The sequence below is a fragment of the Manacus vitellinus genome, unplaced genomic scaffold (genome assembly GCF_001715985.3).
Source record: "Manacus vitellinus isolate BGI_N305 unplaced genomic scaffold, ASM171598v3 scaffold_21_pilon, whole genome shotgun sequence".
In the NCBI taxonomy this organism is placed as follows: Eukaryota; Metazoa; Chordata; class Aves; order Passeriformes; family Pipridae; genus Manacus; species Manacus vitellinus.
Genome location: NW_021939546.1, coordinates 7,377,451 through 7,402,394, shown reverse-complemented (window position 1 = coordinate 7,402,394; position 24,944 = coordinate 7,377,451). Strand labels below are relative to the sequence as shown.

General features: G+C 43.0%; 1 protein-coding gene across 2 annotated transcripts; it reads right to left on the bottom strand.

Annotated features, from left to right (window-relative positions):
- Positions 1-1,948: 1,948 nt before the first annotated feature.
- C8B (complement C8 beta chain) lies at positions 1,949-21,458 on the bottom strand. Of its 2 annotated transcripts, none has more exons than XM_018072378.2 (12): positions 21,184-21,458; positions 19,858-20,029; positions 18,658-18,799; positions 18,015-18,156; positions 15,668-15,800; positions 14,605-14,802; positions 12,293-12,533; positions 11,109-11,237; positions 10,198-10,361; positions 7,858-8,011; positions 6,009-6,077; positions 1,949-4,652 (listed from the first exon to the last, which is right to left on the bottom strand). In XM_018072378.2, the coding sequence occupies exons 1-12, from the start codon at positions 21,318-21,320 to the stop codon at positions 4,501-4,503; spliced, it is 1,833 nt and encodes a 610-aa protein (XP_017927867.1). In that variant the 5' UTR covers positions 21,321-21,458; the 3' UTR covers positions 1,949-4,500. The 2 variants fall into 2 exon arrangements, with proteins under 2 accessions (XP_017927867.1, XP_008923468.2); XM_008925220.3 differs by having other exon boundaries at positions 1,950-4,652; positions 19,858-20,008; positions 21,184-21,455.
- Positions 21,459-24,944: the final 3,486 nt, after the last annotated feature.

Genomic DNA, 24,944 nt, shown 5'->3' with positions numbered 1-24,944 from the left:
TGCAGTTGTTCATTCTCATGACTCTGCTCACAACCCAAGGCACTGAAATACAAACCCAAGGGGGTTTCCTTTAAACACCAAAGGCATGTGAGTAGTGCCCCTCTCCTCCCACTCCAGTCCTCCACTACCCCCAGGGCTCAAATATCGGGCACGCTGAAATTCAGGAGCAGCGAAGCTGAAGTCAAAAAAAAGGAAGAAGCTGCCTGTAAGGTCTGGGGGGGAAAAAAAAAAAGAAAAGATTATGAGCAATTACACATTTACAATGGCAGTTGAAGAAGCTAATATATCTCCTGCTGAAGTGGGCAGCATGAGAGTTGTGCAAGATGAGATAAGCAGCAGAAATGTATGTTTCTTAGTTAAACTAAAAGCTTAGAGGGTACAATAAAACACTGCAGTTCCACCCGGGTTTTAATGAATGGATTTTCCCCTTTTGCACACTGACATACATTTGATGTAGTTATTTATCCTATATATTTCTCGCGGCATATTTCCCAGGAGACCTTGTTTATCTCGCTCATAAGTACATGATGGATGTATGGCGCTTTGGATAAATGGTATCACAATCAGATATTTTTATGGATATAGGCAAACTGGGTTATTAACAAAGGAAGGGCAGAGAGGAACCAGCACGCAAAAGAAAATAGCGAATGATTGATGACAATACACCTGAGGTTGCAAGGTGCAGGCTCCAGATAACCAGCTAACAGAAGAGGAGATAAGGGCAGTGCTTGAGACAGAGCTGTTTTCTACCTCGGGGTCAATGTCACGTTGACTGCCCCAACGCCTCCATCCCTCTGACCCTGTGATTTTAGAGCAGGCAAAAATTCCTCAGCAGAAGCAGCTCAAACAGTATTGCTTTTCTTTTTATACAGTGGAATGCACAGGCACAGGAAGACGCAAAACATGTAATCCCATGCCAAAAACCTGAAACAAAAGATATTCCAGATTCTGGCAAGTTTGGTAAGGGACTGGTACTTGTGGTGCTGCTCTATCATGCCCAACACAGTGGGATTCATGGTGCTGCATTAAAAATAAGTAAAAATATGTGTTCATAATCATAATAATTACTGTACTCATCTCTAGTTTTGTTGATTTACAGAAGCAGGGTGGTATTAAAATGGTATATAAAAGGAAGATTAATCTGTAGGCATAATTTGACCTGAAATCAGGCAGTTGTGTTGAGTTCTCACTGGGCTCTTCAGCCATCAGAGTGAAACAAAGAAATTCTGGGGACTGTTAACACCTCTGTATGAACTTTCTGAGTTGCTTTCCACTAAATCGATCTGGAAGAGAACCTGGGGAGGAACAATATATATATTGTTTTATATATATATATCCACAAGAAACAGGAGCATGGTAAAGTGATTTAGCAATACTATGGTTACCAAAGGGTTTGTAAGTCCCCAGTTGCAGCGTGGACCACATTCCAGCCTCACAGGTAAACACAAAATGCGTACATGATACGACACAACAGGGAGCAAGGGAATCTCGGCTGGAAAGCAGTCTGGTTTAACCACACCTGACGGAGATGTTTAGGGTAGCAAGAGTGAAGTTGGTTTTGTCCTGGGAAAGCTGAATGTGACAACTACAACTTACCTGAAATACCCTTTTGGGAGTTTCCAAAGCCATGTTGCCTGGATCCAGCAACATCACAGCAGCAATGTCTTCAGGCAGGGAGATGCAAAAAAATTACAGCTTCTTCATGTTTACCCTCTCTTTTTTCTCAAGCGAACTACTTGTGAAAATATAATACGGGATGTAGTAGAGCCCACTGAGACAAGTATCTTAACCACAGAAATGGGCTAGAGCAGCTCAGCCAGCACTGAACACACACACAGCCTGCCTTCCCGAGTTCTCACATGTGGGTTATTAATCTAAACTTACACAGAAAGTGGAAGTTAGAAACACCAGTAAAAGATAGTACCAAAATTTAATGCGAACCAAAATGAAACGATAAAAGCTTCAGCACAGTATTTTTTATTACCCTCCAGGTTATAATAAATCATTAGTTAGTTGAATCAAAGCACAAAATCACAAGGACAAGATAAAGTTATGTCCTTTATGGGAGCTTCTAAGCCTGCAGGCTGCATATTCAACCACTGTTGAACTCATACTTCAGTTAGACTACCTTGCTGATCTTGACGACTGTCAAATCTCTCCTCTCTTTCTCCAAAAAAACCCCCAAATATACAAACCCAGGCACTGCCACTTCAAAAACTCTGGGCTTTTCTGATTTGGGAAGAACAGTTGCCAATCCAGGTTGCTACACTCTGCTTGCCACAGCCATGGATAGAGGCACCACCACTATGTGTTTAATCAGCTTGATGATGAGGGAAGGTGGTTAAATTTACAAAACCCACTTGACTCATTTGAGAAATTTCCTTTGTGAGATTACATTGATCATTCTCAAGAAGGGCAGGCAATGACACTGAAGTACCTGTCCTTACAGGCACCCAGGAACCATGCTCAGAGTCCTCAGCTGCAGAGCTTCTCATGTGCCTTCAAAAACTTGGAGGAATGTCATCCTTCACACAAGCAGTGACCCCTTTGACCATGACCTAAAATTAATCTCCTGGCAAATTTCTATCACACAAAAGATATCACAGCTGCACAGCGGAAAAGGGAAATGTTTTGGGTTGGCAGCTAAATTGTGAAGCCCATAATGAGTATAGAGCACTCATCTTTTACATATGCAATGTGCTCTGCCTTTCTTAAAGCTGTCACAGAAACCTTGTCGATAAGTGTGGAGGCGGCATGAGGGCTACAACTAAATGCACGTTCCATTGTTCAGATGTCAGAGAGCCTGAGCTGTTCTTATAGGAATTACATTTAGACAACATCAGTCTGAAAGGGGAGAAACTGGCAATACCAACCCACCATCACCAGCACTGCTAAAAACCCTCAGAAGAGTGTTTGACCTTGCGGATGTTAGAAGACTCACAACACTCATGAACAACTTTGCACTGATGGAATTGCTTTTTGGAGCAAAGCTATTGTTGGTTATTTTACAGCAGGTCCAGCCAAATGCCTTTGGAAAAATCATTAACCACCAACAAAGCTGTAAGAGGCAAGTCCCCGGAATGATCCAGGCTCAGGTTGGTCATGACATGGTGCACAATATTCTAAGTTCCTCTGTTGTTACATCTGCATTATGATGCACAGCTCCAGGGACAGTAATAAAGGGCAAACCATTTCCTTTGGCTCTTTTCATTAGCAAACTCTCTTCAAGTCAGATGTCCTACCCTGAGCGGACTAGCAGTGTACCTACTGAAATACAGACTTTGATGGGATCAAACAGATGAAACAGAGCCTGCCTGGGACAGAGGCTCTGTCTACAGGTAGAACACCTCAGGGAATGTACAACCAATTGTTCCAAAAAGTTCCATTTATCCCAGAGAAGTTGTGGCTGCCCCATCTCTGGAAATGTTCAAGGCCAGCTTGGATGGGGCTTGGAGCAACATAGGACAGTGGAAAGTGTCCCTATCCATGGCAGAGGCGTTGGAAGGAGATGACCTTTAAGGTTCCTTCCAACCCAAACCCTTCTGTGACTGTATGATTATGCTGGTGCTCATCCTGCTCCAGCTGAGGATCCTGGCATCCTGGAGTGACATCCCTAGTCAAGGTACAGCCTCTCCATCAAGTGTAGCCATCTTTCCTGCTCTCCAATATCCCCAAGGAGCAGAAGCAGCAGCAGCTGCTTTCCAGTTCCTCATCCATCCCAGCTGCATCCCGCTGTCCTTCCCTCCCCTTCCCAAGGAACCAGAGCACTGATGTATCTGAGCATACCAGGGTGCATCTGATATTTGGTGCATCTTTTTTACCTCAGAAAGGCAAAGGAGGAGGCTCATCTCCTACTGTGGTAGGAGAAAAACTACTGTATAGTCTCACAAGGCTTTGGTGTCACCATTTGGTTTCCACTCCTTGAAGACGATTTCTCATACGACAGACAATTTAAGTTAAATACAATAAATTGGGCAACTGGGGTATTGAGGCACAGAAGCTTTAAATGTCACATTAGATACTGTTGTGCTCATTGAGATTTGGACTTTAACATGCTGTATTTTGCTCCACATGACACAGCTGTCTTCACAGAAGCTGCATATTAGCACAAATTCTGCTGCGCCTCAGATCAAGCAGTCTTTTCTTATCTCAAAGAAACCTTCAAAAACAAGACAGCACAATTTTAAATCGTGCAGCTACCAAATACAGCAGGAGATAAAGCTTGTCTCAGTTAGCCCATTGCAATAAAGACAGGGAAAAGGCAAAATATTAAGGTCAGTGAGCACACTCAATCCCATGGGACAATTGTAAGGCATGTCCAAAGGTGTGATTCATAACACACTCTCAGCTCCCAGTGTCTTGAAATGTTTCTGACTTCAGTACACTTGGATGAGACCCATGAGCAGAGAGAGGTCAACTCAGAAAGCCAGTCAGGTGACATCTTCCCAACCAGTTTTCCAAATGCCCATCACTTTTTTTGTAAGTTCCTAATGATTCCCTCTAGCAATTAACTGTCTCCAAGTCTGGCCCTGAGCACGATGAACCACCGTTCTGTGGGGCAGGGTTGTTGCACTGTCGTCTTCTTGTTCTTTGACCTCCTGAGCATGGAGACCAGCTGGCCCAGCAGCCCCAGTTTCCACTAATAGCAGCATCTGGAAAAAAAAACCCAAAGTAGGAAATGATTGTCAGAGTAAGGCAGGTCTTTCCATGGGAAGAGCTGTCAGCTTCCATGAATCACATTTAAATACAAACAGTTCTGCCCCTGTCTAACAATATACTGGAGTCATTAACAATGAGTGATTGCTTTAAAGATGTTAATTCTTTGTTCAACATTTCTGGTGTTTATTCAAACTACACTTTAGGAAGACACAAAAGAGGACAAAAAAGGTTAATTAGATTTATATTTTCTTGTAGGATGTTTCTGTCTCTGACTTAGTCCAAGCCTAGATAAGAAACACACCAAGTAAACTCGTCTCAGCCACATTTTGAGGTGGGAGGGGCAGTGTTAGCACTTCAATGAACAACAGCTTGACTATTCATCTTTCTCTCCATTGCTTTTCCTATTACACTGATTCTTCTGGACCCTGAGCATGCGAGTGAAAAATTCAAAATCCTGAGAATTATGGAGGCAACAGATAAAAGGAGGAAAGGGGCGTGAGAAAGGAAGTTCCATGTTGACAAGTGAGTCTTTGGGAGGGTTGGATGTGACTGCACGTGTGATAAGCAGACTGAAATAAGGTGTTACTCTACAGTTTAAGGCTCCATGGACTTTTCTAGAAACACCTATAAAATTGACCCCCTGCTTGGTGAAAGCTTGGTTTAAAATGCATTTCAGCCTAGCTTAGTTAGGACACAGCCATACAGAATAAGTACTGGATAAGACTGTAAACAAAGCAGTGATAAATGCACTGCATCAGACTGGTGCCAGAGCTCTGGGTGCCTGGGATCTGGTACTATTTAGCAAATAAATTAATGAGCTGGAAGAAGTAAACAAAATGATTAAATTCACAGATCATCCTAAACTAGAAGGAGTTAAAAACATCAGTCTGGAGACAGCAGCAATATCAAGTGACCAAGAAGCATTAGTAAACGCTTCAAAACAACATAATAAGATTTTAAGATTAAAATGCATGGTAGCATATCTGGGGGACAACAGTTTGCAACATGCTGGCTTATTCAAAGGGAAAAACTTAGGAAACAGAGCTGTTGGAGGAGACTTGAGGCTTGTCATGGATTGTCAATTAGGTAGAAGTTCATATTTTTGATACAATTGCAAGGCACGTACATGCAGCTTTGAACAGCAAAAATAAACTCTCCTCCTCGAGAGTGCAAAGAAATTCAGAAGAGGGTGGGGAAAGTATATCTGTCACCTTTGCAGATGTCAACTAAGCCCTGGTGCACTGGGCTGGGCAGACTGGGGATAGCCAGCGCTGGGCATCACTCCCCATCCATCAGCTACTCTCCTAATGCAGCTGGGACTGTCTCCTCAGACCTGGGGTCCCTCTCACCTTTTCTCTTGCTGATCTCACAAGCGATGCCGCTGTAGCCAAGGGGACATAAGCATTCACATTCTGTTCCTAAAAGTAAGCAGAGATGGTGGGAATTAGAGACTTCAAGTCACATTTCCCAGCAGACGCTCATTTCTTTTCAGCACTTCATATTCTGTGAGGAAGGGACAGTGGGTGAAATGCCATCATTTTTCAGCAATGTTGAAAGGATGAAATAGCAATAAAGAGGGGAGCCGTCGCTACCCTGCCACCCCTCTTGCCTCCCCAGCCATTTGTTCCTGCCACTGCACTGTAGCTGGAGTAGTAATTCCTCACACCAGGGGTCCACACAGTCCCCCTCTTCCTCTCCAAAAGAGATCACAGAATCACATAATGGTTTGGGTTGGAAGGGACCTTAAAGATCATCTTGTTCCAACCCCCCCACCATGAGCAGGGACAGCTTCCACTATCCCAGGTTGCTCCAAGCCCTGTCCAACCTGGCCTTGAACACTTACAGGGGTGGGGCAGCCACAGCTTCTCTGGGCAACCTGTGCCAGGGCCTCACAACCCTCACTGGGAAAAATTTCTTCCAAATGTCAAATCTAACCCTGTCCTCTTTCAATTTAAAGCCATTTCCCCTTGTTCTGTCACTCCAGGCCCTTGTCCAAAGTCCCTCTCCTGCTCTCTTGGAGCCCCTTTAGGTGCAGAAAGGTGCTCCAAGTTCTCTCTGGAGCCTTCCCCTCTCCAGGCTGAACAATCCCAGCTCTCCCAGCCTGTCTCCATAGCAGAGGGGCTCCAGCTCTCAAAGCATCTTTATGGCCTCCTCTGGTCTCCCTCCAGCAGCTCCATGTCCTTCTTATGTTGGGGGTCCCTGAGCTGGACACAGCACTGCAGGTGGGGTCTCTAGAGAGAGCTCTTGGTAAAGCTGAGAGGGAGCAAACTACAGCATCAGAAACGAGTATCTGGGACAGGAGTATCCCAGCTTGGCTTTGTGGCAGAGGAAAAGCCCACATATCCCTGCTCTGGCTGCCCAGGACTGTGATGTGCATCCCATGTCAGGAACCCAGAGGAGAACTCCCACTTAAGAAAATAAATGGTCATTTAAAACCTCTTGTTGAGAAGATCCTAAATGAAACGCTAACCTGACTCAGCTCCTAAAAAGTTATTTAAACAAGGGTCATCATGAGACAAATCCTTGAAGTGCTATAATCAACTAGGTGGTACCTGAAGTGATCGTTTCTGCATTAGATACAATTTGATGATAATGATTCTCATCAGGAATTTTGCAGATGCAGATTGGAATTAGGCACTTGACAAAATGGTCCCTTTGTTAGAAGCTCTCATCACATCATCTATGTCTGTTTAGGCAGAGCCGTTTTCATTGAATTTGATTATTTTTCCCCTTCATTTTTAAATCACAGCCTGCTTACAAAGGAGGACAGCTTCTACCAGAAATGGGGGGAGGTGGTGGTGATCACTGTACTTGGCACTTATATGGTGCTTTTCATCTTCAAAACACTTTCACAAACACTAATTAATGCTGAGACAGTAGTCACTTCTCCAGGAGGATGGAAGCAATCTTAAAAGCAAGGGAGGAGACTTAAAGATGTCAAAGGCTTTTTTTAAACGCATAATTGAGAAGGAACAAATTCTTCCATAAAAGTGATACAAATGGTCACTCCTATTAAAAAGACACATCCCCTGACTTTACTGTCTTTACTCACCAGGACTCTACAAACAGACCAACTTTAAAAAAATTACCTGATAAAGAAATGACAGGGGAAACTAAAGAGCCAACCTTCCTCGCTCCCCACAAATTCCCAACTGATTTCTCTTAAGAGGGTAAAAAAGAGGTTCAAAATCCTTGTACCTTGCAGGAAGGGGGTGCCATTGCCCTGGCACGGAGCACAGCGACAGGAACTGGTCTCCAGCTGAAACTCATCCAGAGCCCGTCGCAGATTCTCTTTTATTGTGATTGCACTGGCAAAGTCATTTGGAGTCACCAGCTGATACAGCGGCTCTGCCTAAAGGGAGGCAAGAAACTGCATTAATTTCCAAGTTCAAGATGCTGTGAACATCACAAAGCTCGGTGGTGGCACAGCTGGAGAGGGAAATGAAGGCTGTGTGGTACAGGCTCCAGGTTTCCCATTACTATTTACTTAAACCTTGTGAACAACAAAGCCACGATGTCAGGAGTACTCAGAAGGATGCTCCCCTTGGTTTCCAACACCAAAGCAGTTGGAAATGTGTAAAAAATACAACAGCCAAACTGTTAGTTAACAAACAAGCAAAGTTTCACAGGAGTTCCATTAAATCCTTTCTCATCCATTTTCCTGATAAAGACATTTTTAGATGAGATTTGCTCAAACTTGCACTTCCTGAGTGATCTCTTACTCTGATCTAATAAATGTCCCCGAATACCCATCCACAAAAATCTCCTCCATTCCCTCCACAGCCCCCCAATGCTGCCAGAGGCATCAGCCACAGACATTTACATCAGCACCTTCACCTTCACCACTTCTGCGTTTCAAGGCTGATTTCTATCTTTATGGAGCCAAGATAAGAGTTTCCACTGCCTTCTAGAAGGGAGAGGATTTGATCTCCACCTGCGGATTGGGTTGGTGGGAGAAGACGAGGGGATGCACAACATGGTGAACATGCAATAGGGGATCAAGGAGACTTTGGTTCACTCATTATTTTTCTCTTGAGAACAAGGGAAATTTAAAGTGGGGTCTCAATATTGCCAGTGGGACGGTACTGCTGCGTGTCACCAGAGGATCCATCCCAAATTCCCATCCTCACTACAGAGATGCTGCCACACAGGCCACATCAACAAAGTAAGCATGAAAGATCATCTTTCTGCCATCACAGGCTCAAACTACAAGAACTAAAGAATGTTTCAATAAAAAAATACTAATTTCCTGATGCTGTACATCCACTCTTCATCAATTATCTGTGATCCATACTTTGCTTTTTGAATTCAGATCATACAAATGAGGAAATACACTAAGAGTGACCTGCCAAGTCCCTTCAGCAGATGATTTATGAACTGATTTGCTTTAGTTTTCCCTAACTAAGCATTCTTGGGCTGACATTTAGTCACACTTCACTGGCACTTTTGATCTTCAAGCCCCACAGGGATATTGGTATGGAAATGAAGATACCAAATCTAAATTACATCCGTCTGAGGTTTTTCACTGGGCAGCCTGGTCACTGATGCCAGGCAAGACAAAGAACGCAATAATTTCTTGTGGGAGATTTTTTCTGTGCATGGGATCTAGTGTAGAGGGTTGCATTTCTCTTGTCTCCTGCCCTGAGACCTCCCAGTGCTTTTCTGGAACGTCAATCCACAGCACACTGGGGGCTTGGGTAAGACACCTCTGCTGCAAAAAGTGCCACACAGGCACTGGTTGCATTTCCAAATTACTGATTTTTTGCTTGCTTCATATTTTTAAAATTCACCTCTTTCTTGAGAAACAAATGCTTTTCAGAAGTATAAGTATCTTTGCCTAAAACTAAATTTTACAATAAAAAACAACCATACAATAATAAAATCAACTTCCACCACTACCAGTTCAAACCTCTGTTTAAAAGAATGTCCTCTTGCACCTTTGTACTATCCACTTATTTTGACATTTAAAAAGATGAAGCAGAATTGCTACATACTTCTGCTTACTTTTTACACTTCTAAAACTCTTCAGGATCAAAAATCCTTGACTCTTCAAAACCTAACTTCTCTTTTTAAGATTTAGCTGAACTGCACAAACATCTAGGCATGTATGATGAACTATTTGACCTTCTGAACTGAAAGGATTGTTGCTAAATTGTCACTGGTTCTCACAGAAGATGAGAAATTTCAAGAAAAATAGAAGTCCTTATAAAATCTATGCTGTCAGAAATATATTTTGTTAACTTATACACTGGTAAAAGAGAAGGTGGATTGTCTTGCCTGTTGCTTGGCATCAGCAAAGAATCACATCTGCACAGCCACATTACAAGGGTCAAAGCTATTCACTCTGTGTACTTCCAACCACACTCTTTTTAAAGCATCACACCTTTGATTTTCTGAATTCCCAGTCTTAGAGAAACTATGCTGCACAATAAGGTCTATTATTCCTCTGGGTTTGTTTCTTTAAATCTTGTTTATTTGAACACAGAGTTCTCCAAGGTGCTCATCTAAGTAAGACTGAATGAAGTGATGGATATGTACCTTTAGCTTTATGATTTCAGGGTTGTACTGTACAGCATCTCCCCACTCCTGCATGAGTGCAGCTGTTGGCAGGTTTTTGTAGGCCAACGTGGTGATGTGTTCACTTGCTCCGCCACGAACCAGGGCAATGAAATCTTCCACATACTTTTTTTTGGAGGTGCTGTCTGCAAAAACACATTCACAAAGTGGCCAGCTCTGCCCAGTTATGTCTTTGTGGACTGCAGTTGAGATACAAGCTAAGAGCAAAACACCCCTGCACAAGATCCATCACAGTCAGAGGGCAAAGGAAAAACGCTACAAGTGCTTCACACCTGGTTTCCTACAAAGTGTGTCCTATGTCCCTCCTGATCCCTTGTAAGAATACTCCATGCTCCTCTTCTGCACCTTATGTCTCTCCCCTAAATTTCTACCCTATGGTTATAAGCTCACAGGTCCATCCACAGTTCCTCACCACCAGTATTGTTTGTTCTCCTCCATGTATTTTCAGGTGCACCCTCCTCCCACTGCACACCCCCAGCTCCCCACATTCCCTGAGGCTCCCACAACACCATTACCTCCCTTTTTAGCCCATCAGAGCTTTTTTGGGTGCAAAAAGGGGCATGCTGGGCTGCTCTGCTGAGAGGTGGGGGATTAGTAACACAGCAACCGCCAGGTGGGTAATGGTTGATCCTTCCCTGCTTTTCCTGGGGATGCTGAGCAGATATTTACTCTCTACTCAGTAAAGAAAATCCTGGGAAAAACCCAAGCTTTGAGATATCTTCCCGTCTGTTAAGCCTGGCTGGGGTTAGTCAGCAGACTCAAAAGTGGCTGGGAGGAAGTTGGGAAATATTTCAGGCAGGCAAGATCAAAAAAATCTTCTTTTCATTATGACAAAGGCTATAAATGAAATGGCAGAAGTGTTTCATGCTTACCTCCAATCTCTTTAAAAATGGATTTACAGCCAGCTGCATTTATTCCAAGCCTCACATAGACCTCATCAATATTTGCACCAATGTTAAAGCCATTCTGGGTGCATTTTTGGACATCGCTCAGAGAATAACCTTAAATACACAGCAAAAAATTGTACCGTTTTAATACAACTGTTTGATGTTTTATATTCATATACACAGAAAATGGACCTAAAAAACCCTGGTGAAAACTTACAGCCCAGTTCAGTACTGGGGACAGTGAGAAGATGTTGCTACTGCTGCAGGATCCTGATCTAGGTTGGAAGACACTGATGGGTGGAGCATTTTGATGCAAACAATAATACACATTAGTTCAAGCAAATGTGGCTTGTGATGGGCCCACACCAATAGCTGAAATTGGGAAACAGTGTTAAGATTTGAATATGTGAAATCTGAATCTAAATTCTGTCCCTCGGGGCTCTATCTGACTACAGGATAAGGAACTTCCTCGACAGCAGAGCAAACAGATTGAGCATCACCTACAGCAGAGTCCACTAAATGCCTTTGCAAACAGACAGCGGAGGCAGGTCCTCACTCCCATGCCAATGAATAAATAACTGAGAGTGCAGCTATTGATTAATGTCACATAGCTTGCTCTGTCCTACACAACAATCATCATTTCTTGCAACAAAGGAAGCCAGAGTCAAAGAGCAAGAGCAATGTCAGGCACAAGAGTCATCCAGTAAATTATTTACTGTTTCCTACATGCCGGAAAAGCTCTCAAGGCTAAAGGTGTTTCAAAACTGCCATTTGAAAGGCAATGGAAAAAGAACTTAGGTGAAGGTTTTCAAAGCTAACAAAAGTGTTAAGATCCATGATTCTCATTCATCTCAACCTCTTGTCAGCCTCCAAAACGTGTCATCTAAAACACTTGCTACTTGGCCCTTCTTTGTGAACTGGCAGCACCCACAGCCTGACCACTAGACAAGCCCATGATGCTGAGAATGCTTTGAAAACCTCTTTATTCACTGCCATAAAGCACTTCTACTCCCACATCCTGCAGGACTTTTTTCAGACATTGTTAACTCCTTCTTCCACCATCTCTCTTTTCTCATCTCAGACCTGAGCCATCACTGTGTGCCTGCAGGGGGGTTTTCCCACGAAAAAACTGGTCCCAAAGCTCCTTTGCAACCATCAGATGCACATACCTGCCTTCTGGAGCTCGTTGCTGTTCATGACTAAAGTATATTCGTAGATGCCACCAACAGTGGCCTCAGTGATGTAGTGGGTCCCGTAGTCCCTGAAGAGCTCCCTGTACTCCCCGTAGCTGTACTCTGTCGGGAGCTGGTGGAGCCTCTGCAGGAACTCGTAATGCAGCATCAGGGCTCGGGGCTTCAGCTTATAAACAGCAACAGCCAGCTCAGAACGGGCATGGATGAATTTGCTGGACTACATGAAATGCAGAAACACAAGAGAATCCAGAAGAAGTGAGAGATGTCATTCTCGTGACAGTGTGTGGTTATTTGCTCTTAAACAATTAGCGCTGGTCAGGATTTATCAATTTTACAGTTTGCAACTGGAAATCTTTTAACTTTGCAAAAGCAAAATTTTTAGTGGTCAAGTTTCTGAAAGTCAGGCCACTCTTGGGACACAGGGAAAGGCAGGGTCCAGGCTCCGCTCTGGCATACCCAGGATGCAAGGATGCAGCAGCACCCCACGAGCCTGCTCCACCCATAGTAACACTGACCGGCCTTTGTCTGTCACAAACTCTCTCCTGAAAAGTTCTGACATCTGAAATCATGATTTATATGTGAAATGGTAATTCTCTGGCTAATCCATATTCATATTTCATAGAATATGCTGTTATCAAAACTCAAAGGAAAGAAGACAACACAAGCACTCCCACATACATGCACACGTATTTGTATGTCTCTGTGTAGATATGCGTACATGGACAAATATTATCTCCCCCCTTTCTGGCATAAAAGTCAGGAATAGAAGATTTCTTTCAAGATGTTCAAAGGATTAAATGTCTAGTTGTTTGAGCCAGCAGGATGAGCACATCAGGGGGGGTTCAATACAGAACTCTGCAGCTTATATAATAAAATCAAGACTTAGGATTGGGTTTCTTTTTGGATATCTATTGCAAATGCTTCTTATATATCTCTGATTTTGTTGTGGGAAATGCCACTTTTCAGGAAACAAATGCAAGTTTAATAGCAACAAGGAATACTTTGCCATTCCTGAGTGTACTTTATACTGAAGGGAGACATAGATCAGTGATACTATTAAACCACTGATAAGAGCTATGTTTGTTTACAGCAATAACAGATGAAACAAAGAAAGCAGATGATGATGCACACTATCTCAGACTCAATCTCATAAAGCAGTCCTAGGAGTTACAGATCTCCAGCCAGCTTAAAGCCAGCCTCAGTTCACAGTTGTGACCAAACCTCCAAAGACGAGACTGGAAGTGATTGTGCCTTTTCTATTTTGTGGGGTGTGTGTCCTGCTCTGATGAATGATGCACGTGGCAGACAGATCGCATCAGCCAAAGCAAAATGGCATCAGTTAGTCTATAATTAAACCCACGGAAGGCCTGCTAGCTGTTTTCATTCTATGTTATTGTCAAGGCTGCCCTACAGTGGAACAGCTTGGCCTTGCTGTTTGCATTATCATTTACCAACACAACAGCTCCTGCCTTGCTGAACCCACCTAAAAACAGAGATGGCCCTTCACGTGTGAGGTGATACTCTGCAGGGATCACACAGACAACAGCCACCCACACCACTGACCAGTGCCTGGACTGCATGTACAGGTGCAGGAATTCCTGGAAGGGCAGAGATCCTATTTGCCCTCCTTTCACCCCAGATATCTCACTTAGTCGCCATCACTCACCAGTAGTTCAAAGGGGAACTCTGGGCTCTGGGGTTCGATAGCTACACCCCAATTCTACCTCTGCAGATTTCCTTGGAGGAGCCACTGTGTTGGCTGCACTCCCAGACTGCTTTGGCATCAGAAGTAAGAATCTCTCATGATCCAGCACCCATGGCCACGTGGGGACTGTCACCTGAACATCTCCAAGTAGCAAGGTGACTGTAAGGAGAGGAGACCATCTGAACAGGCTGCTTAGTTTCACTTTTTTAAATGGTTTGACTACAAACATCCAAATGTGGATGCCCAGCAGGACACTGCACAGACCACACTCAGAATCATAGCATATCCACAGATGGAAGGGACCCAGGAGGCTCACTGAGTCCTCTCAATCATTTGTGGCCGATTCCAGAGGTTAGGCAGCTCAGTTCCTGGCTGAGACGTGAATGGAAAAGCTCCTGGATGCCATAAACACAAATGAAGGCCTTGTGGCTGTAGAAAAGACTTGACCAAACGGCAAAATCTGGTGGGGGAAAAGATTTCATTTATCCCAGTCATGGCTGCTGACCTGATGGTGAGCATCAAACTGGCACACACACACTAACAGATAACATGTTAGAAGAGAATTAAGTGGAACAATGCTTACAGTTGAAGAAAATCTTTTCATCCTCTGAATGAACTTCTTGAACCTGTTGTCATTTGAACTGTAACCGAGCTCAAACACTCCTGGTATTTTTATACCAAAGCTGAAGCTTGACTGTGAAGCCTTTGCCTTCAGGACATTGCTTTCATAATTTGAGTAGGAGTCATATTCAGTCATTGTAAATTCATATTTGCCTTTGGTCTAAACAGAAAGGAAAAACAACATGTCTCATTTCCTGCATAGTGATTGTATACCTGAAGCATGAGGAAGGAATGCAGATACAAATATACTTATGAATTAATGCTTGCACTTTGAAGATGAAAAGCGTTGTATAATTGCAAAGCACTATTATTATTAACACAGATACTTCAAGAATACTTGATTTACAGCAGCAGGAAAGCTACTATCTGCTCCATACTGCAAGGTCCTCAGGCTTTCACTTAATATGTCAATCTTATGCAAAGAAGGTGAAGTCTTAAACACAGGCACCAATTAAAGTATGAATTCTAAAAGGAAAAGGTTTCCTAGTGGGCAACACTCAAAAATATCATGCTATGTCATCAAAAGCATTAAGGTCAAATATATAATATTTGAAATATAGCTTTGATGCACCACAGATACAACCTTTCATACAAAGCACATGGTGTGCTGCTCAACCCTCAGCTGTTGCACAAGGGCAGCTTTCCCAGCCTGGCTCTTAAGGCACTCCACAATTCTGTCTAAAATTAACCTCCCCATGCCCACTGGGTACCTTTTGGGGCCTCTTGGACACTTCTTGGCACTGGGAAGGTAAGGCTCAGCTTTTGCAATGATAAGATCCAAGGGAACACTGTCACCTATTCCAGTGCACATGGATATTATAAGGGGCTGTGTTCAGCATCATGGACTATGTGGAGTATGATCATGTTCTACAATAGGGTTAAATTCACTCTGATCCTATTGGGTGTCAAGAATTTTTTGTAATCTTTTATAAAATGATCTGGTAATGAAGCTTTGTTGGTTTTGTGCACTAAACCTCTTGGAATATATGTATGTGTGTTTATTTGCAGATAAATCTGAGACATACCTCTGGTGTATAGCTTTCTACATTGTATGGCTTTCTGAATCTTGTGTCCATGATATAATGGGAAGAACATCCCCCAGCATAGTACCTGTGATCAAGAACTAATCCTTCCAAGTTGTTTGTGAAAATATTTAACCTGTAGATGAAGCATAGCAGCAAAATTTTACAATATCATCAATTTAAAGGTAAACATTAAATGCCTTGGCTGAGAAAGGCAAAAGATTGCTTTGTTTGGCTGAGGACTTTTTGTTTCACACTTCTTTATTTTGAAACCCAAAAGAAAGTTTTGCCTCTTTCACAGTCCAACCAACCCAGCTGCTGCAGAAGAACCTAACTAACAAGGAAGCAAAAGGCAGAGTCAAATTTTGACACTTGATAAATATGAAGGGCAATTTTCAGCACCCAGCTATGAATGACACCAGTGTTACTGCCACCAGCACTGGTAGCTTTTGTAGTCTTTGCTGGAACTCTCAGGGACGAGCAGAACAAACCCTCACCAGCCAAATCCTCACCCTGTCAGGCTGCCCACCCTGAGCATTGCCAAATGTTCACTGCATCCAGCAGGAAATTTAAAGACAGGTTTGCCAACCCACGTCATCAATCCAGACCAATTTTTAATTCACATTTCTTTGTTCTGGTTTATCAGTCATGATCTTTGCCAGGTTGGTCAAGGATCAACCAGAGGTCAGTAGAAGAGAGAAAAAATTGTCAGGGTACAAGAATAAAGGTAGTCAAGGAATTGTTCAACTAATCCTTGAAATCATGGGGAAGTTTTTTTTTATTTCATTGGATGATGGAGAGAAATCTGCTCTAAGAAAGGATGTAGCATTGCAATCTTTTTAGATGAGGAGATTAAACTCTATAACATGTTCTTCCTATTGCTGCTGGTGGGATGTATTGCAGTAAAAACCCTTCTGTTGCTCACTGTCAGGACACACACCACCCTTGTGGCACACAGTTGAGGATGTGGCACTCACTTCCACAAACTCAAATAGTTATGTGTAAATAGATAAAACTTCACCAAAAAAAGAGGATAAATTGCTAGTAGTCCATGTGTGTCCCCATTAGAGTTCCAGGACTCTGTTGGACCTGCCTCTCCTTATTTTGGGGAGAGAGGCTTGCATGATAACGACTCTGAGGCTGTAAAAAATTAACTCTAATTTTAGAACAATCTGAAAAGATGGGAAGTCCACTAAAAGCAAATTACTGAGCAATTGTAGCTTCAAAGAGATGAGAAGCATGTTCCTATAATAGTCCAACATTATTTTTAATTTTGATTAAACTCAGAAGTACAAAGCATTAGCAATGACATGTGCAGCAGCCATATCTCCAGAGAATAACGAGGAAATTATAATTTTTTCCTTGCAATAGGAGTTTTTCTTTTCCTTTTTTTTTAATGTAAAAAGCATTTTTTCCCTGCAGAATGAGAAAAAACTCTTTTCACACAGTCTGATCTTACAGAAAGTTGTTACAGTCTTAGCTTGTAAAAGCTGGATCAATTCAGATTTGGATTTTAATCCCCACAAAGCTGGAGTTTGCTAAGATGCATGTTAACCCTACTCCAGTCAAGTAAAGTCCATAAATTCCTCCATCTCTCACTGTTGTGAAAGAAATCAAAGAAATTTTGAACTCCCTCTTCCTCCTCCAAATCAATATATGGTGTAAAGATACAAACCTGTAGTAAGGTTCATATTTTAGGCAATCCAAGATACTGATTTCATGGAATCATGGAATGGTTTGAGTTGAGGGACCTTTAAGCTGGCCATCTAGTCCAACTCCTCTGCCATGTAAAGGAACACCTTCCACTGGACCAGGTTGTTCCAAGCCCCATCCATCCTTAAACACTTCCAGGGATGGGGCAGCCACATCATCTCTGGGCAGCCTGTGCCAGGGCCTCACCACCCTCACGGGGAAGAATTTCTCCCTAATCTCTAATCTTAACCTACTCTCTGTCAGTTTGAATCCATTCCCCCTTGTCCTGTCACTCCATGCCCTTGTAAATAGTCTCTCTCCATCTTTCTTGTAGCTCTTTCAGATACTGGAAGGCCATAGTTAGGTCACACCAGAGTCTTCTCTTTTCCAGGATGAATAATCCCAATACTCTCAGCCTTTTCTCATAGAAGAGGTGCTCCATTCCTCTAATCACCTTGGTGACCATCCTCTAGACTCACTCCAACAGGTTGATGTCTGCAAGACTTTGGATGAGGTTCCCAAAGGTTGTTGGATCCTAACTCACTTCTGGATACAACAATTGCTAGAGCTTTTCTCTGGTCAGTGTTTATGTCTGAAGCCACATAAGATCATTCCTAGCCTTAAGTAAGAAAACATTTCATGCAAGTCACTGACTTACCCTTTAGCCAGATTCTCTATTCCCCAGTATTGTTCCATCTTCTGGTCACACTTTTTAAACACCTTTTTGCAGTTTTTTTCATCTGACTGGTCCCCACAGTCATCGTCCCCATTGCAGAGTAGCCTCCGTGTAATGCATCTCCCTAGGATACAAGGTGTAAGACCCACATAAAATAACCTATGATCATACTCTCTGACTCAGTCTAGAAACAATATAAAAGATTCCTGTAATGAATGGTTCAAATCTAGTTGGAAAAAAAATCTTCATCTGCATGGATCACCAAACTCTTAACTGCTCAGTTTTGCTCAAAACTCTCCTAATCTTAGAATTCATTGCTCAACCTAGAAAGAATGTCAAGGATGCCCCAGTGCTGTTGCTGTCACTTGTGCTACAGATTTTACTGATATAACTGGGTTTTAATTTCCTATTTGAAGATGTAAAGACATGCTTTAGACTGACAGATGTTGGCTAATGGACTCACTCAAAACCACTGATGCAAATACAAGCACGGATGGAGTTGGGTCAACTCATGACATCCCTTTGGCCCAGAAAACCCTTGTAAAAGCAGAAAGTTCAGCAGAGTGGTGTCAGAGATGCCACCTGAGCACCTCCACTTCCCACTTCCCACTCCACAAGTCCTTACCTGTGACTGAGCACACAAACCCATCACATCTAACTTTATTCCTGCAAGGACTATTCGTAACACAGTCTTCGGCTTCTCTGTCAGAGTGATCACAGGGATCTCCATTGAACTGAGAGGGTTGTTCCAGGCGGGCAAATCTGTACTGTGATGAAATAAAAAATATTGACTCAAGTGTACAGAAATTGTGAATTTTACGCTTCTCTAGTTAAAAAACAATCTTTGTGGTGTGGAAAACTGATCTAAGGGTACTGTCATATCAAAAAAAAAAAGTGTCAGCAAAGAAAGTGTGATGTTAGTAATGTGCCTAGTTTCAAAGGTTTCTGATCTGCGACAGTTTTAATTTTATTAAGGAAAGATTGAGGACTGGAAGGGATGAAGGAAAGTTTGCTTTTCTTTGACAGTTGCTTTAAATGAGCCTGACAGGGTAGCGCAGGACTTTGCAAGAGTAAGGAAGGATTCAGTTCCATCTCCTCTCTTTCAATTAGCACTGGTAACGACATCCCTTGTTATTTTCTGTCAGTGTATTTACTTGCCCCTCTGTATCATTAGGGATTTTTTTCCGCCCACAACACTGCTGTGAAGCAGTCAATTACTCCGTCCAATATGTTAGCCCTCCTTTTTTCCCCAGCTTCTAAGATTAACTCTTTGATACGAAGCTTCACTCTTCCCAACTCCCATCACTGGTTATTTCTGCTTAAGCCTGGGAACAGCTTCTCCAACTCATTAGCAGAGGTCTCTCTAGCAAGGGGGATTTTGCTCTTCATGCTATTGGGATCATTACTTTCATTTGATGGGGCTTCTTGGGTGGAAAATGCTGGCTGGCAGACAAGAAAAAGCATCTTAATCCTGAGATGCACCAAGTGTCTCCAGGTCCCAGAGGGGACCATTAGTGTAGATGGTGCCTTGCACTAATGCTGGAAGAAAAGGACTGTGTTGGAAAGTCCCTGCAAAAGCCACAGTTTTTACCAAGCCTGGGCTTACACCTTCTCAGGACAGAGAGGCACCCTGGAAAGTACTGGAATTACTGGGTGAGCTGAAGAGCCAAAAGCCACCTGAAAGCAAAAGCCCACAGTCTCACCCTTACAGGACTTTCCTCAGCAGCCTCCTGTATGCCCAACCCCACAGATAATAAAGACAGGGCTCAGAGGAGATTCTGCCTCCTGGTTTCTCAGGCTTCATGCCTAGACCACAAACACTCACCCTTTTCTTCTGGCAGGGATCACACTTGCTCCATGAGGACCAGGCGGAGAGCACGCAGTCGCGGGGCTGTGGCAGGTCACTCACGGATCGGACGTGCCTGCTGTTGGCCACGCTCTCATTGGTGCCACTGAGGTTAAGGGACTCTTCACCACTGTGCTCAACAACACGAGAGCTTCAAGGTGTGAAACTACCAGTCTATAAGGAGCAACTTGACCCATACCTGTGCAAAACTACACACCAAAGAGAACTAACACTCGTTAGACCCCATCAAGTTTTGCGGGTAACATCTAGATTTCAGTTCCCATTCTGTACTGGCATTGATCCTGTATGAAACCCGATTCCCTCTTCAATGTCCAAGAGCAGATCCAGTCCTCTACACCACCACCATGAGAATAACCCTGCAGAGCATTCAGGAGGGGTGACTGCAGGACACATATTTGATCTAGCCAGCAGAGGAAACTCAGCCCATGACCCTGCAACCTGAGCTTCACCTTAAGCTGTGCAAGCCCTATCAAATTACCTAGCCAAAATCTGCATCATCAGTTGCTGCCCTTGCCCCACAGCTCCCTGTTGCTTGGTGCACGGGCAGCACTTTGGTACCTCACTGCCATACATGATAAACAGCTCCGAGGTGAGGCACCTCTGTGACAAACACCAGTCCCAACGATAAGGGCTGGTGTGCACTCAGCATTTTTGAAAACCAGGCTTAAGTGTCTCTCTTTACCGAGCAGCCTATTTTTTCAAAAGCTGGCCAAAGCCATTAGTCTTAGACTCTGTTCTCAGTTTACAATAATCCCTTTCAACCCCATAATGAACCTGAACCCCAAGTGTTAGCCTTTACTTCACCCCAGCCACTGTCTTCCCCCTCATGTGATAACTGTCTCCAAGGTTTCCACAATGCCAGAGCTAAAATGGAAAGACTACAGTCACAGTTCTCTGAAGGAGCAAAATGTACTAAGGCACCAGCAAAAGGAACAGCTATCAGCCACATTCTCACTATTTACACACTCCAAGAAAACAAACCCGTCTCCCCAGCACTCTGTTGGGCAGCTAGCATGGGAGAAGGCTGCACATTGCAAACAATTCCCTGTTACAACACGATCGTGGCAATTTGTCATCTCAAATTTATCAAGAGGATTACTTTTCTGAAGGCAGACACATTGCACTGTGTTGACTTCAAAACAATGTCTCTCGCTATTCATTAGAAACACAGAAATCGCTCAAGACAGCAATTACGGACCACACAACACGAAAGCAGAGAGGTTGTGCTGATCTGACTGTTTATCTTATCATCCCATGGACGTGGCTTCAGAAACAGTCACTCACCCAAAGCAACGAGCAGTTTGGATGCCAAGTACAGCACAAAGCAGCAACAGTTTGACAGGGTACAGGGTGAACGTGGTGCGTGTTGTGCTCATCACTCCCAGGTACCATCGGCGACTCGAAACCACCACTGTTCCCATTCCATCTGCTAGTGGGGGTTCGAAAATGGTTCACGTAGTAGAAGATAAATTACTGAGGCTTTTTCCCCACCCTGTAAACAGCAGATGACCCAGCACCTGGCAGGTTCACAAGGTAAACGTTGCAGTTGTTAGCACACGGCTTTCCGCAGGCAAGCAGGGAGGAAGCAAAGATCTGTCTGGAAGCAATTTACACTTTCATTTGTAATGCTCCTTTCAAGGGATGGGGAAAATGAATATTTCAACAAATGAAACATATTTGAGTCTTGGCAAGAAGGAAGTGATAAGTAAACTCAAGTCGGCTTTCTAGGAATAGAGTGCAAAATCATTTATTTATTGCTGCTTTTCATGTCTGTCTTCCAGAGGAAGGCCAGACATGAGGCATAAGCACTCATTCTTACGCCTCACGGAAAGCCTTCATCCCGAGAGTGCCCTTTGCTGTCTCTCACCAGGGCTTGGGCTCGTGGTGCTGGGGAAGACAAGAGCCCCAGCTCTGGCTGGGCCATTCCATAGAGATTCTCTGCTCCATGTACCTGTTGAGCCCATGGAAGCCTGTCAGGTATTAAATTAAATGATTTGGTATTTTCTAGGTACTATGTTGAGTCATTCTCTCTCTTAAATGATCCCACCAGGCTGAGAACTTACCACAGGCCGATTCCCATCAGTTCAGCTGGGCTTTCAAAAGCAGATCAGGACCTTCAAAACCTTGCAGAATGTCTCTTTAGTTACTTGTTGAGGCAGCCTTCATATCCTGCCACTTCTCCCTTCTTTTCAATTCCTGGGACACAATAGTCTTTCCCTTCATTTTCCTGATTAGTCTTAACCTACAATGAGCATCCTAGATGGAGAAAAGTTCTCTGAATCTGTGTTTCCCTGTACAAAATGAGGAATATCATTGTGTTTTCCCACCCTTCCTCTTGGTGGACAAGCAGAGGTTCTTCGAAGAAGACACAGCCTCACTCTGTGTGCAACTATGGCTTTTAGCAGCACAGTCTCTCAATGTGGGATAAATCTCTGAGTGCTTTGATGATACAAAGAATAAATACATTTTAATTTTCTCATTATGGGAATGATGGATGCTATGTATAAAATGAATCATATTCACTAATACAAAACAAATCTGACAACCTCAGTGCTGTTACCTGGCCAAATGCTACACCCTAATGTGTCACAGTTACCTTACAAATGACATTATTCTGCCTGTGAAGCCATGTCTCTGCAAAATAAGCAACTGGCTGCGACATCTTTCTGGTTTGGCAGCTTGATGATAACAATTTAACACACAGAAGCACATTAACCGAATCCTTGTAGGAATCTGCTCCAAATAAAAGATTGTATTTCAGGCAGCCCATTCTTTAACCCAGAGTTACTGAGCACACAGTTAGTGATTAACAGCCCTCTAGACATGGAGGACAAACTGTTAGAGAAGATGACTTAGGCTGTGCAAAGCTTTCTGTTTGCCTCTTTTGCCTCATTTTTTTGTTTCAAATGACTTTGCCCCAGCCTGAACCCAAGATGTGCCTGTGTGATACAGTTTGCTCAACCTTTGACACAATTGATTCAGTTAATCATTTGTCCATACCAAAAAAAACCCCAAAAAACAAACTAACAGAAAAGACCTTTCCATCCAGGGGACCTCTGCTGGCTGGGAAATACAGTACACATCCAATATTTCAACATCAGCAAAAGATTACTAAGATTATATATATAGAGCACCCTCTAGATTTAACTGCAAACCATGACAGTGATCCCGGCATGTGGAATTCTCCAAGCAACCTGCTTCTGTCTGCTGCTTGTCTTTGTTTGCTGCCTCTCACCATGCACATCACAGTGGTGAACATGCAGAAGGAAGTGGTGCATTAGCAGAAGGAAGTGAGTTTAAAACAGCAGCAGGGACCCAGGAGAAGGAATTCCCTACACATTAACATACTTTTCAGAGAGAACTGAAAAGCACAGTCAAGTTCTACACATAGTTTACAATCTGGCTGAATTAGAGGTAGGTCTAACACATAAAGTTTATGACAACAACCACAGTTCATTTTCTGCTTCCTTGGGTCCATGGATCAGCGGGAATGTTACCCTGTAACAGTGTCTTCTTCCCCCAGTCTTGCTGCTCCTCCGTGGCTGACTGTAATAGTTATGTCTGTCTGCTGAGCTGTTTGTAAGTCCCAAAGCACTTAGTGCTAACAACACTGTAAGTCACTGAATGTCGCTTTCATCACAGTTGAAAATGAAGCCTTGCTTGTGCCCACTATGAACATCAAGCTTGCAAGTGCAACACATCCTTTGCAGAGTTCATAACCCCAACTCGAGCTTGTGACCCCTTGCTCTCTGTAAACAAAACCCATACAGTTTCACCAAACATGATGTTTTTTTAAAATGGTAGTTTCCTGTTCAAAGAAAAACTGCGAAACACATCAGAGGTGAGAGACCCTCCCTGGGAAACGTCAGACTGGAGCCAGCAAGCAGCTGTTTACAGTACCACTAGTCACTTTTCAAAGAGAGTTTCTTTTTCTCCTTCTCTGAGGTAACTTTTTTATTCCCTGCTTCGGAACTCGGAACACATTTCCTTCTACAGAAGAACACAACTGGTTCATTCAAGGGTAAGAGGAAGCTTTCCACCAACTTTAATGGTGAAGAACGTAAGATGGCAAATACCTGGTAAAATTTAAAACTAGAGAATGTTTTCAAATGTTTTCTACAACTGACTCTATTGCATCACACTTTTTCTTAATAATACAGTTATTTTCTGGTGCTGAGGCTGGTCTCTGAAAGGCCCTGGACATAAAAAAACTCACCTTGGTGAGCTTAATTCTCCTCTTCTGGCTTTTGATTTACTAAAAATAATGCCTCATAGTGACTCAGGCCAAATCTGGCACTCTGAAAACTCTAAGGTCTTGTGAAGATGGTAAGATAGGGAACTGAGTATACAAAGAAAGATAACCCCGCGATGCCCCATCCCTTGTCTCCATCTCCTCTCCATTAGACCTCAAGATAACACACACACAAACTCATTTTCAAACTAGAAACAGCATTTTTAAAAGATAAAAACAAGACACTCGTAATCTGAGTATGTCAAATAGTACAAAATTTACAAAAAATGCAACATATCACAGCACCATAACTTCTGCTGATTTCAAATACAGCTGGCTTCTGCAACTGAGAGCCGCTCTTAGACCTCTAATGACTGTTAAAGAAGACAAAGATGCCAGAAAAGGCTTTTTCACAGCTAGTACCTGGTAATAATTCTTCCTAATCCTTTATTTTCACAAATGTCTGAGGCTGAATGGACAATGATTGCTGCCTGTTAACCTGATTTTCTTTTAATCTATTGTGATTTCCTTTCTTTGCTGGTGAGAAGTATTGATAGAAGTGGTGCTACAGGAGCAATGAAATAGGGCTGAAAAGCCAGCAAACAGTATCAGATCTTAAAAGGCCTTTTTTAAAAAAATACATTCTGTATCTGAAAGCCCCTTGAATGGGCAACATCTGAGGCTATTCTTCTCATTGAGATTTTTCAGGTGCTGATAAAACATTTTAGGGTGATAGATGAGCCACAGGGCAAACACATCCATTGAGATAAGACTATTTAAAGCTCTAAAAACTAATAGCCAGAGAGCTGTTTCA